Source organism: Balaenoptera musculus, chromosome 7 (genome assembly GCF_009873245.2).
Source record: "Balaenoptera musculus isolate JJ_BM4_2016_0621 chromosome 7, mBalMus1.pri.v3, whole genome shotgun sequence".
NCBI classification, from domain to species: domain Eukaryota; kingdom Metazoa; phylum Chordata; class Mammalia; order Artiodactyla; family Balaenopteridae; genus Balaenoptera; species Balaenoptera musculus.
In genome coordinates this window covers 102,424,412-102,438,343 of record NC_045791.1, presented here as the reverse complement: position 1 = coordinate 102,438,343, position 13,932 = coordinate 102,424,412, and the positions used below count along the sequence as shown (strand labels likewise).

The following is a 13,932-nucleotide window of genomic DNA, read 5'->3' as shown; positions in this document are numbered from 1 at the left end:
TTTTCGTCTTATTCTAAAGGTCTTTTGCAAGGACACCATGTCCCACAGTGCTGGCCCTTTAGATGCATGGTATACCATGGTAGCATAAGTGCAAAACAACATCACCAGCCTTAGAAATTTGAGAGCTGAATCTTTTCCAAAACATAAGGACTAAGTATTGAGTATATTTTTCTTTGTGGAGCAATATAAAGAATTGTTATGGAACATGATCTCCACTAAATAACCTTGAAACCATCACTCTAAGCAATTTTACTTATCTCTGCCTCAGTTTACTCACCTGTTGTGAGGGGGAATAATAGTAATAATTACATCATAAGAAGATTCTTAAGGTTTAAATAAAGAAATGTACACAAGCCCTTACCTCAGTGCCTAGGCCATTACAAACACTCAATAAATGTTTACTTTATGGTTGTTGTTGTTTGGGGGTTAAGGTATATGGTTGCCTTTATTCCAGGAGATCTTTTTCCCAAGAGAAACCTGTTATGAACAGTGTGAGAATTTTATTAAAACTAGAGAATTCTCAGGATTTGCAAAAGGGGAAATTAGTTCCATTTAGATCACATTTTCTAATCTCAGAGTTGTTATCAGGGGATTTGACATGTCAAAATAGCTAAACATGGAGCTCAATTCCCTGTGAAAGACTTCCTACCCTCTTATACACAAGAGGGAGGGAAATGATACAGGCACTCTTGATTGTTTGGAAGTGGGGAGGTGTCATGTCCTGAAGATATTTTTAGGCTATTCTCTGAGGGACATTTTCATAATTCTTACTAAAAACTTCATAAAATGTCAACATGATGAAATAAAAATCACATTCTTACTTTTTTATTTTTTTGTTATTTGAAACAGAATTCAGAATTCATCATGGCAGGCCCAAATAGAAATACCTATTGTATTTTAGGCTAGCACATTTGTCCAGGTACCAAATTATATCAATTATAAAGAGCTTAAGGGTGACTTAGGATAACCCAGTTCTTGATTTGGGGGAAAATATTATCCTACTGGTGAGCAGCGATGTGTTCTTAATTCAGCCACCTTCTCTGAGATTTTTGAAAAGCAATTACCTAACTTTTTGATAATTTGAGACCACAAGGTATAAACACCAAACTGAGAATTTTGAGCATTCACATGTTGTTGCACTCACTGACCTAACGTAATTTTTTTAGAAATATATTTTATGTCGTGTATTCATTTATATTTGCTTCAAGAAAAATAATTATTCATCCAACAAATATTTGCATGCTCACCTGTGATACACACTGCCCTTGGGGCTGCAAGCACAGAAGAAAATAGAGATTTAGTGTCTGTTTCCATGGCTCCTACACACCAGTGCGAGAGACAGACAAGATGCATGGAAAAACCCTTTGGAAAACGTGTGTGATGTAGAGTGTGATGAGAGGAGAATAAAAAGAGTAATGTGGTAGAGAGTTACCTTTTGGGGGAAGTGGCCACTTAAGACAGGATGTTGGCATTTGAGACGAGACCTAAAGGAAGAGAGAAAGGGTGCCGGCGAAATGAAGAATTGAATTGAAGGACTTGTGTCTCTAGCATTATGGTGTTCTAGCTAGAAACTAGTCCACCCACCAGAAAAAGGACATGATAAGAAAACATATCTTTGTGAGTAGAGCTCAGCGTAGAAGAGAAATTCCCCTGAGAATTTATAAACACAGCTTGCCTTAATGCATGTTTGGGGTTCTAATTTGCACCATCTGTGTGATGTAGGAAACCACAAACTGGTAAATTACCTTAAAGCAATCTTAGGTTAACAACACTGTGAGACCTTAGCAGAGGCAAAAATAAATCTCTTGATATTTAATCCCAAGTCTCAAAGGATTTCGATAGATAATGCCTATCAAATATGGGCTCAGAACTTCAAATTTCAAGATACACAGGAATCAAGGCACTATAAGCAAGACTCACAAATATCAAAGTAAAGTTATCGCTAGCAAAGATTGCAGACGTGGGGATGCTCAGATACAGAATATAACATATTTTAAATATTTGAAAAATTAAGGTATACAAAACAGGAGTGGGAAAAACTGCAATCAAAATAGAATGAGGTAGAGTTAAAAGTCAGTTAATTACTACAAGAGATAAGTATAATCATTGAAATTAAACATTGCTAGATATAAACATAATTATTTAAAATTAGATTATTGGAATCAAAACTTGAATGGCATACCTGCAGAGAAAACTATAAAAGATAAATGTGAAAGGACTACTGTTTCCACCCATGATGGAGTAACTGAAGCTGAACTTGTTCTCCCTCTGTAAATAACTAGAAAAGTGGACAAAATATATGAAACAACTGTTGTCAGACATTTCACAACAAGCAGCATTCTGAGATAAGGAAAACAAACATGGTGAGCTTTATAATAGTCCAACTTTCTGCCTGGATTCCCTTTTCAGACAGAAGTACAAAGAGGACAAATTTGAGCAGAACTCAATGGTCACTCAGTTGAAACTTCAGAGATTGGAGGGCACTCTCAGAGAAAGAACTCCAGAAGTCTGTAGAGGGATCCCCTCGAGTCTGTTACTGAACCCTAAGCCATGCATGTTAGGTGAAACCCCATGAAGCTAGAAAGCTGTAAGCTAAACAATGCCACACGCTCACACAGGACTAGGAAAAGTTTAGTTCCAACCAGCCACAGTGGAGAAACCATGTTAAACATATGCAGGATTTAGCAGAGACCCTGAAAGAAATCATACGATAGAATTAGGGCTAAACTATCCCTGAAAAATAAAAACTGATCTAAACTTGCCCTAACAAAACTTGAAGAGAAGCATTGAAAAATCAGGCTGAACTGAAGCTAATTTAACCTAGAACGAGTCCAATAGTCTTTAAAGAAAGACAATAAAATCCATTGTTCTAGGAGGTGGGTCAAAAGGATCTTGCTGTGATTTATGTCATGGAGTGTTCTGCCTATGTTTTCCTCTAAGAGTTTGATAGTGTCTGGCCTTACATTTAGGTCTTTAATCCATTTTGAGTTTATTTTTGTGTATAGTGTTAGGGAGTGTTCTAATTTCATTCTTTTACATGTAGCGGTCCAATTTTCCCAGCACCACTTATTGAAAAGGTTGTCTTTTCTCCATTGTATATTCTTGCCTCCTTTATCAAAAGTAAGGTGACCATATGTGCGTGGGTTTATCTCTGGGCTTTCTATCCTGTTCCATTGATCTATATTTCTGTTTTTGTGCCAGCACTCTACTGTCTTGATTACTGCAGCTTTGTAGTATAGTCTGAAGTCAGGGAGCCTGATTCCTCCAGCTCCATTTTTCTTTCTCAAGATTGCTTTGGCTATTCGGGGTCTTTTGTGTTTCCATACAAATTGTGAAATTTTTTGTTCTAGTTCTGTGAAAAATGCCATTGGTAGTTTGATAGGGATTGCATTGTATCTGTTGATTGCTTTGGGTATTATAGTCATTTTCACAATATTAATTCTTCCAATCCAACAACATGGTATATCTCTCCATCTGTTTGTATCAGCTTTAATTTCTTTCATCAGTGTCTTATAGTTTTCTGCATACAGGTCTTCTGTCTCCTTAGGTAGGTTTATTCCTAGGTATTTTATTCTTTCTGTTACAATGGTAAATGGGAGTGTTTCCTTAATTTCTCTTTCAGATTTTTCTGTGCATTTCTGCACAGAAAATGCACAGATTTTTCTGTGCAATTTCTGTGCATTAATTTTGTATCCTGCTGCTTTACCAAGTTCATTGATTAGCTCTGGTACTTTTCTGGTAGCATCTTTAGGATTCTCTATGTATAGTATCATGTCATCTGCAAATAGGGACAGCTTTACTTCTTCTTTTCCGATTTGGATTCCTTTTATTTCTTTTTCTTCTCTGATTGCTGTGGCTAAAACTTCCAAAACTATGTTGAATAATAGTGGTGAGAGTGGACAACTTTGTCTTGTTCCTGATCTTAGTGGAAATGGTTTCAGTTTTTCACCACTGAAAACGATGTTGGCTGTGGGTTTTTCATATATGGCCTTTATTATGTTGAGGTAAGTTCCCTCTATGCCTGCTTTCTGGAGGGTTTTTATCATAAATGGGTGTTGAATTTTGTCGAAAGCTTTTCTGCATCTATTGAGATGATCATATGGTTTTTATCCTTCAGTTTGTTAATATGGTTTATCACATTGACTGATATTCGTATATTGAAGAATCCTTGCATTCCTGGGATAAACCCCACTTGATCATGGTGTATGATCCTTTTAATGTGCTGTTGGATTCTGTTTGCTAGGATTTTGGTGAGGATTTTTGTATCTATGTTCATCAGTGATATTGGCCTGTAGTTTTCTTTCTTTGTGACATCTTTGTCTGGTTTTGGATTCAGGGTGATGGTGGCCTCGTAGAATGAGTTTGGGAGTGTTCCTCCCTCTGCTGTATTTTGGAAGAATTTGAGAAGGATAGGTGTTAGCTCTTCTCTAAATGTTTGATAGAATTCGCCTGTGAAGCCATCTGGTCCTGGGCTTTTGTTTGTTAGAAGATTTTTAATCACAGTCTCAAATTCAGTGCTTGTGATTGGTCTGTTTATATTTTCTGTTTCCTCCTGGTTCAGTGTGGGAAAGATGAACAAACCTATAAATTTCTCTCAAAAGAAAATGGAAACTAGTGTTTTAGATATAATCACTATTCATTCTGAATCCCTAGTTATGTGACATGGGATATGAGATTTACTGTAAATAGAGTGGGAAATTGAGATAAAATAAAATATACTGACAGATTCATTTTTAAGCTGGATGTTTAACGTCAATCACTGAGATTTAACTTCTGATTTAGTAAGAAATACCCTATAATGAATTTTTTTAATAACATAAGGTCCTAATTCAGTAAGGAATTAGTCCAGGAAATTATTTTTTAACCAAGTAAACAAATGGTTTAGGAGCCCTCCCCTTTGTGCTGAGTACTTGCCTCATTTCCACTTTGGGGAATATGTATATTGTTTCTATTTGTCATCAGTGAACTAACTTATCTTTCATTTGAATTTAGTTAAATTCAGTGAATGTTCCTTTGGCTACATCCATTCTTCCCCTTTCTACCTGCTCAATTTAGAAAAATCTCAACATTTTTGAAAGAAAAATCAAGCTTATTAAAGATCTCTTTTCACCAAATGTTAGCAACAGATCACACTACAAACAGCCACACGTCAAAACCGCACCTGTACAGATGCTTTGAGAAGGAATCTTAGGGACAAGATTTGGTGTGATATTACCTATGTAATTCATTCACATATCAGGGGGATATTTAATCACACCCCAAAAATTATGCATTTGAAACTCTACACTCTATACTAGAACTCATTTTAACAAATATGTAAAAAGTACAACCATTTTGGAGAAAGGATAACAGTACTAATTCTAAGATTGAGGAAAATTATGTAGATCTTTCTGTAACCAATCAAGTGTTTTGCATAAAAGTGATCAAGTGTCTTAAGTTGTATTTCCTGGGAACAAACCTCGAGAAGGAGAGTTCAGGCAAATATATATAATTTGTGAAGGAGTGCTCGCCAGAGAAAAGTGTACATACATGGGTAAGGAGGAAGGAAAGACAAGAGTGGACAGAGGGAGATGGTCCCCCCCAAATATGTTTGCACCTGAGGGCACAGCGCATCCTATAGGAAACCCTGAAGCTGGGATGGTCTGTCATGTTTAGTGCAAATTGAGGCAAGGGTGGGCTTTTGTATCTCTGTGTCAGCTGGTCATTGGGGTGCTCACTGGGAGAGGGTATAACCCTGACAAGGCAATTCCCAACCTGAGGACAGCTCTCAGTGCGGACCGGCAGCTGCCATTACTCTCTACAGCCAGTGCACAAGGGCCAAGGAAAGCATTCCAGTCTCCACTCACCGACTTACCATATTTTTCATCGTCAACTGAGAAATACACTCTTGCTTTTTGTTTGCAAACATTAATGTCCTTCTTTTTATGCTATTAGTTTTTTTGTTTTGGTTTTTTTTTTATGCTATTTGTTTTTGATGAGCCTATGGGGAAAATTTTCCATGAATCTGTTCACATTTCTGTACATTTGGCTTCCTGAGCAAAGAGCACTGGCACCTGGACTGAAGGTTGATCAAATACTAACCCTGAAGATAGAGACTTCTAAAGAGATACAGTGATTCATTTCCCTGGAGCTATTTAATTAAGTTCCAGGGTAGTGACATCTCCTCCTCTCCGCAGAAAAGATTTGAATGTGTTTATAATCTAGAGCAAAGTGCTCTCTCCTCCATCGTCTCTCTCTCTCTCTCTCCCTTCTCTCCCTGGAGAAAAAGAGAGGCAGATGTGTCCAGGCATGATAATTTTGAGGTTCCTCTCCTGTGGTGCAAACCTCACTACAGGTGCAGTGTGCAGTAGGGAATTGGGGCACAGAGAATGAATGCAAACTGCTCTGTGAGAAAAGAAATGGTCTGATCTCTAATCCAGAGCACTTGTGTGTGTTTGTGTGTGTGTGTGTGTCACTGTGCCAGGCAAACAAATGGAAAGTCAAGCTTATTAAAAACCTGCTTTCACCAAGTGTTAGCAGTAGAGTGTGATAGAAACTGCCACACCTCAATACGGTAGTTATTCAGAATGCCGTTAGCTTGCAAGAAAGATCTTTCTCAGATCTTTCCACATAAGACTTAACAGGTAGGGCTATCTAAATTTGAATATGGTTCTACTTATGAAGCTAGGCAATTTTAACAATAACATATTCATCTAAAAAATATTTAATGTGTTCACAGCTCTACCCCAAATACATAAAAAAGTATAAAAGCTCTTAATAATATATGGTATATACACTAGACTGCAAACTAAGAAGCATCAAGTGCTACCGAAAAGAAAGAAAAACAGTCAAATTGCTTTGATCATTCAAGAGAGAGATGGCCTTAGGGAGGGAGATTAAGGATGACTTCGGGGAGGTGAGAGCATCTTGGCTAAGGAATGGTAAGAAACAAGGATCAGGAAAGAATGTTATTAGACTAATGATTCTTAATGAATTATATAATTTACTAATAAAGAATAATATATACTTACATAGCAAGCACTAAGATAAATGCATTAATGATTTTATTTTCTAGCTTATTTCTTCCAAAAACCATTATGAGGTTAGTGTTCTTATTTTTCTTGGAAAGTTTTATTAACTTGTCCAAGTTGAACAGACGACACGGGGTAGAAGTGGAAGCTACAACACTGGACTGCAGGAACAGTGCTCAAAGCACCCTGGTCTCCAGCATTTGGTCAGAGGAAGCAACGGGGCAAAGATCAAGAGGCAGGAAGTTTACGGCACATCTGAGGAGCAGCAGAGAGTCTGGTTTTGCCCAGTAATGAACTAGAGTCAGACAGATAAAACTGGAGAGGCAAGGGAAGACCGTGAAGGAAAGAGTTTAGCTTTAGGAAGTTCTTGAAGGTTTTTGACAAGAAAGGCCAAAGATATGCCTGGAGAACATTAATTAACATTAACCTGGCTTATGTGTGAAGAAGGTTTTGAAAGAGGAAGAATAGTCGCGGCTGAACTGTTAGGAGGCCGACACAATATAGTCCAGGCAAGAAGTCAAGGTTCAGTGCCCAGGAGTCTCAAAACTTGAGATCCGATGTCTGGTACCAACTCTTGTTGTAACTTAAGGTAAATCATTCCACCTCACTGGGCTTTGGCATCCTAATCTACAGGAAATCTGTGAGGTTCCTTCCAAATCTAAATTCTAGAGATTTAGGAAGACCTAAATTAACATAACTACCTGAGCACAGAGACAGAGATAAGTATGTGAGAGATACTTTAGAGATGGAACTGAAAAACATAACAAATGATTGAATGTAAAGGTCAAGGAGAAATCAGAAATTTTCTGCAAGATTTTAAGCCCAGACACTCAGAAAAGTCAATGAAATAAGAAATACAGAAAGAGGATGGGAGGGCAATTAGAATTTGTTTTATATAGATTGATCCTGAGATGTTAGTGAGACAGACTGGAGATGTTCAGAATACCAACTGAGGAAAAGAGCCCCAGAATCAGGAAGAGGGACCCTGCCTGGAGCTCAGATTTGGAAGCTATTTTCACAGGCAGAATAGATGAGACTGCTTAGGGACAGACTGGAAAGGAGGGCAGTGAATCAATCAGAGCTGGCTATACTATGTTTAAAGGACAAAGAGAGAATCAGTTTCTAGGCATGGAGTGTCCAGAAAGGCAGAAATTCATGGGAAGCCAACGAGGAAAGGTTTCAAAGAAAAAAGCTTGTCAGATCAAGGGTTAAATGCTTGATATAAAAAGGTGCTCATCCAGAAAAGTGATGCTGATATAAATCAGAGGTTTCAGAGGGAGAGGATGGGGTAAAAAATAAATAAAAAGGTGGCTGCAAGTGCAAAATATGTATAGAGGCATTTATGGCAAAGTGGTTTGGTAAACCACCAAAACTGGGCTGGGTGTTGTTCTCCCCGCATGGTCCACATACAACTTGCTTTAGAATCACCCGGGGTGGTTGTTTAAAATACAGGTTTCTGGGCCTTCCTGCAGAAGCCCTGAATCGTAATCTCCGGGGAAGGATGCTCTGGGTATCTTTATTTTAAACACCACTGCCCTTCAATAATTCTTATGTATGCAGGCCGGGTTGCTTCAACATGTTTTTTAAATGAACGGAGGGAGTCAGTAGAAAGAGATCAAATGAAGAAATAAGAAAGCTGGTAGAGAGTAATCCTGAAAAGGCAAAATGGGACCTAGGGCATCAGCAGAGGATTAGCCTAAAAGGAAGATTCCATCTATGTCCTAGGACATTCTGCTCACTATGGCGGAGATCCATGCTCAACAGAGCATGCAGTGTACTGATCAACGCATGCTACACATTCAACCGTTTTATAGATTACCGATTTCTTTTATATGTTTAAAATCCCTAGAATGCTTTCATTGAAAGTATTCATTAATTCCAAGTTGATTTTTTAAATTATGCAAACAATTTCATCAGCCACTGAACAGCTATCCATCTTTGCCCTTCTGACTTTGACCTTTTCCCCTGAAAAGGTCAGTCTTGTGCCTGCACTCTTAGTAATATCTTACGGTCTACAGCGACAGCATTGATGCCAGAGATGTACCAGAGGCTGAAGTCTCAACAGAAGGCAGAGCCCCCGATGAGTTCTCCAACCCTCCCGGCAGCAGTGGAGAGAGCACAGACAGCTGGTCCCAGCTCGTCAATGAGGAAGACAACCCAGATGACACCAGCAGCTTCCTGCAGCTCAGCGAGCGATCCATGAGGTACCTGCTCTTTAAATGACTTACCAGGGAAACAGGTCTCAACACAGATTCCAGAAATGCATTTTAGTCATTCTCTGCCAAGGGTCCCTAATAGCGCAAAAAGGAAAGACTGCCCGTCATAATTTGTGCTGAGAGCTATCTTAATATCCAGTTATGGTTTCAATTAGCTTGGCCAAGCTTGAGAGTCATGTGTGTTCCCTTCTCTGCAAGCTCCAGCTAGTGCATTCGATGATGACAACTGTGAGTTTTTAAATAAGAGCAGCTATTCCACCTGGTGTGTTTGATACTTTCTTTCTGGTTCATTTGTATTTCAGATGCAAGACAGGCTGGGTTTACATGAGGCGTTTCCACACTGTGCTGTGTTGTTTGGCCAGACTGTTCCTCCCCTTTCTCTGCCTGCCCTCCATATTGTTGCTCTAGAAAAGCTAGAGAGGTGCTAAAGAGAGGTCAGATTTGGGAGGACCTGAGCCAATCAGGAGACATAAACTAAAAACTAGTCCTTTGTGAAGTGAGAATGAAAAGAATCTTCACGTTTCTACCCAAAATCTTATTGGATATGGGCCAACAAGTCCACAGACTTTCCAGAAAGGCCAATTGGAAAATGGGCTTCCGATGCATCTGGCTGTATGGCTCCTTGAAAATTTTACTTCTGACGGTTCAGTCTGTTTAGACTTAGGAAAATTTCACCATGTTAAATGATTTATCTAAAATTTCAAAAACTGATGGGAAATGTTATCCTATAGAGATAAAAAGCAAAGAGAATTTGAATCTCTGGACTTAGCATAAGTTTATACAGTTAAGTACCTCCAGAGCAATGTTTGAGTCATCAGATTTCAATCAGTGAATACATTCAGTACCCCACACGAAAACCAAGACAGGAATTTGAAATGAGGGGATTTAGTTGCTTATTCATGGAAATCCTGAGGGAAGACTGTCCCATTACACGATACCCCAGCACTCACCCTTTGAAAACCTTACTTGGAAGAGACGTCGCTGGAAAATAGAGAAGGTATGAGGAAATATAGTGAGTTTGGTGAAATTGGATGCATTCCATTTTGCAAGTACAGACAGAACCTAAAATGGGCTCAACTCTTCTGTGTTTCAGTAAACAAATTCCAGGCTAGTAACTAGACCATATGTTGATTGTGCATCCTACAAAAATGTTGCAATATGTGATCCCTCCTTCTCTACAACACACAAAGTATCAGGTGTTGTTCCTTCTCAAAGATTTTAAGATAAAGGAGTTATAAAACTTTGGCATTGCCCAACTTTGTACTTGTAAATTCTGTAGTCCCTCAGGAAAAAAATGAGACAAGTGCATATCCTATGGAATATCCCTGACAAAAATCCCCTGAATGGCAAAGGGAAAAGAGAACATGCATCGCTGGTTTCTGTCAAAAGCCAAGAAGTAGGCAGATAAGCGTTCCCATATCTTCCCCCTCAGCCAGCATTCTCAGAAGTATCTTAGTCTCTGGAGGTATAGCCAAGGAGTCTCTTGCTGATGGATAAACATCCTTACTGTCACTAGGATGGGGAAGAAAGGAGTCATGCCGATTGTCACCCACTAGGTGTGATCCACCAGGTATGACCGCTGCAGAAATTATGAAACATTGATGACGATGATGATGATGATTGGCTTGAGCCAAAAATGTCTTTTGTTGTGTTTTCCCCTGATTTGGTCGAAAATAAACATCAATTTAGGAGTCCTAGACACTAAGCAGTATTCTTCTGGGGACCAAAGGAAGAACCTCTTAGAACGGTAGAACATCAGTGTCAGCAGTGTGGCCAGGTGGTGGAGACTGGCATTAATATGTAAACTTTTGCTTTGTCAGCAATGGCAACAGTAGTGCCACTAGCAGTCTTGGCATTATGGACCTGGACATTTATCAGGAAAGCATGCCATCTTCTCCCATGATTAAGTAAGTAGCCACTGAGATGCAGTGATTGTGAGACCACTACTCCGATTCCATCTGGCAATCCATTTTGATCATTCAGGTTGTTCCTGACCACTGGTTTCATCATGTCTGTCCTGCTGAGGTTCCCAGACATGCATGGTTTCATGTCACTGGAGTAAGAACTCAGGCCTGCCGTAGCCTCACCCTTCCCACCACCTGCTTTCTGGATTTCAAATCTGCCCCCTATAATATAATCGTTTTGGATAAAGCTTATCCATATAATCAGACATATATGTCATTTTACCTAGTTGGACACAGAGAAACAAAAATCCATTTAAATTGTACTATGCCAACCAGCAAAGACTATTGTTCAATAGATTATTGTGAATGGCTTTTCCTTTACTTGTAGACACCTGGGATTATTGCCACTAATGAGTCTAATACCAAATGGCACCATGGTGGAAGGTGTCATTTTTATATCTGCTCCCCACAATATGAGGACCTTCTAAAAGACCAAGGGAAAAAAGTACAATATGTGTGTCATAAAATATGGTGCACAAAGCGAGGGCAACATGAGGTCAGGACTATATCTAGAGTTTGTGATTGTCCTGGAAAATTAAATGAATTGAAACTTATTTTTGACCATTATGACTTATTATTTGGAGATTTCTGAAATTTCAGAAAAATGAAAATGAAGTATAGGACTAAAGTTGCCCCCTGATCTATTTTTTCAATTATTATCTATAGCTAATTCATTTTTATTTCACTATTTAATCAGGTATCCTGCCTGCGGGAATATTTCTCAATGATTAAAGGTTGCAGTGCATTCTTTATTGTTCCACACAGCCATCATTCACAGGTAGAGATGAACATAAACATTATCTTGGGTTTGTTTTGCTTTTTAAAGGAGGCAAAACAAACAAAAACACTTTGGGGTAAATTTATTTTTCTCCTACAGGAAACATTTGTTTAGGTATTTTGTCCATCTTTCTCCCCAGTATGAGCCTAGGACCCCACAGACTACAGATAGAGAAAACCAAGACCACCTCTACCCATATCAGCGTCCTGCAGCTCCATAGTAGTAGAAATTGTATGTACCATATGTCATTTCACTTATGTCACTTGGATAGAGATCTAGCAGAAAATCTAGACCCTTGGGAAATTGGCCATTCTTCTACAAATAATTAGGTGTTCATGAAAGAACAATTACACTTTCTCTCGACATCAGGAATACAATGGAATTAGCCAGATCTCAGCAATAACAGAGAATATAAGGGAGAATCCTCTCGCATAGAGACACATTTTTAAGAGCACCTGCAGTTTAATTTCTAGACAAGACAAAAATACAGAACAACCATGGGCTTCCCAAGATGGTCACTTCCTTTCAGCTGTTGGGTCATATACTCTTATTTTAAAAGCATTAACTGAGTCCTCCCACTCACTATTTACAAGTCTCCCTAATAAGTACTCACTATGTGAAAGCGCTTCAGATGTTGAACATGACTATATTTAATGAAATCCTCACTTCCATTATGAGTATCTAGTTCTAAACCACCCCCAGCCTACTACATCTTCCCAGTAAAAAGAAAGAAAAAGAAAATTTTCAACTAATTGAGATATTTTGTCACCCTTCTTAAGTTCTAAAGTTTGTGATTGTCTTTTCCCTTATTTCAGGTCAAAGAACCAAGTATAGGTAGAAAAATATTTTCCTAAATGAAAATGCAAGTTTATGTTGCTATCATAGTATAGAAAAATATCATTGTCTCAAGATGGAAATATATGGTCCTGTAAATGACAAGCAAATATAGAAGAAGGATAAGTCCTCAAATCTGATCTAGTTACCTACAAAATCCTTCCTTGACTGTTCAAACCTGTGAAGATTTATGGAAGAGAGGTTGAGAAGAAGAAAAGGTTGCATCTCTCAGAGTCTCCCACACCAATTATCCCAACTAAAACCATGCAGTTTATCTAGCCTTTATTTTAGGGGTGGTGTTATTCATTGCAGACCCAGTAGTCCTACGTAATAGCCACGTTGGTATTTCCCTGGTATTTGTTTAGTTTATTCCACAAAAACAATAAATATATGAAACTTCAGAAGCTTTTAGATCAATAAGACCCATCACCTCATCTAGCATTTACAGCTTGCTCTTCCTAAACATTACCAACCATATACTGTTGTTTTCTCCCAAAGTGAATTAGTAGAAGAAAACGAGATTCTTAAAGGACAGTCAGAAAACATAGAGGGTAAGCGACGTTCCCATAATTTTGAGACACAATTTGCCTGTGATCTTCGTATGGAAAGTGTAGTAAGGCAGTTGTGTCTGTATTCAGAACGTGCCTCTGGAATGCCAGTGGGAACAGCCAGCCGCCAGGGGAGCCTGCTGGTGATCAACTTTGACCTGGAGCCAGAATGTCCTGACACTGAGCTTCGAGCCACTCTGCAGTGGATAGCTGCCTCTGAACTCGGGATCTCCACTATCTACTTTAAGAAATCTCAAGAAAACAGAATCGAAAAGGTACCGTATTCCCTGTTTGTATATCATAAGGCTTTGTGTTTTATCCCTGCTTAAAACTCAGTAAATGCCCAGTTAACCCATTTAAATTTTTTCCTTGACTTTTCACCTTAAAATTGTGATTAGAACTTTGAAACCTTCCACCTGCATAAATATAATCATGATAATTCTTTGACCATCAGTTTGTCTTAGCTAGTTGTTGATGATGAGAAAGTAAATTGAGGATACGGGATATTTTTCTAAGAGTCTTATTTTTGTGTGTGTTTCCTCACTCTGGAACCAACCTCTTTGTAACATTCATTTAAATAAA

General features: G+C 38.5%; 1 protein-coding gene across 2 annotated transcripts in view; it reads left to right on the top strand.

The window, feature by feature from the left end:
- Positions 1-13,932, top strand: part of LOC118897683 (SPHK1 interactor, AKAP domain containing) — a 152,000-nt gene that overhangs the window by 127,781 nt on the left and 10,287 nt on the right. Inside the window, exons 8-11 of one of the 2 annotated variants that reach the window (XM_036856907.1) lie at positions 9,029-9,214; positions 11,047-11,133; positions 13,301-13,353; positions 13,441-13,625. In XM_036856907.1, coding sequence (XP_036712802.1) covers positions 9,029-9,214; positions 11,047-11,133; positions 13,301-13,353; positions 13,441-13,625 — 511 coding nt within the window. The remainder of the gene's footprint in view (positions 1-9,028; positions 9,215-11,046; positions 11,134-13,300; positions 13,354-13,440; positions 13,626-13,932) is intronic. The other variant, XM_036856908.1, reaches the window with a different exon arrangement.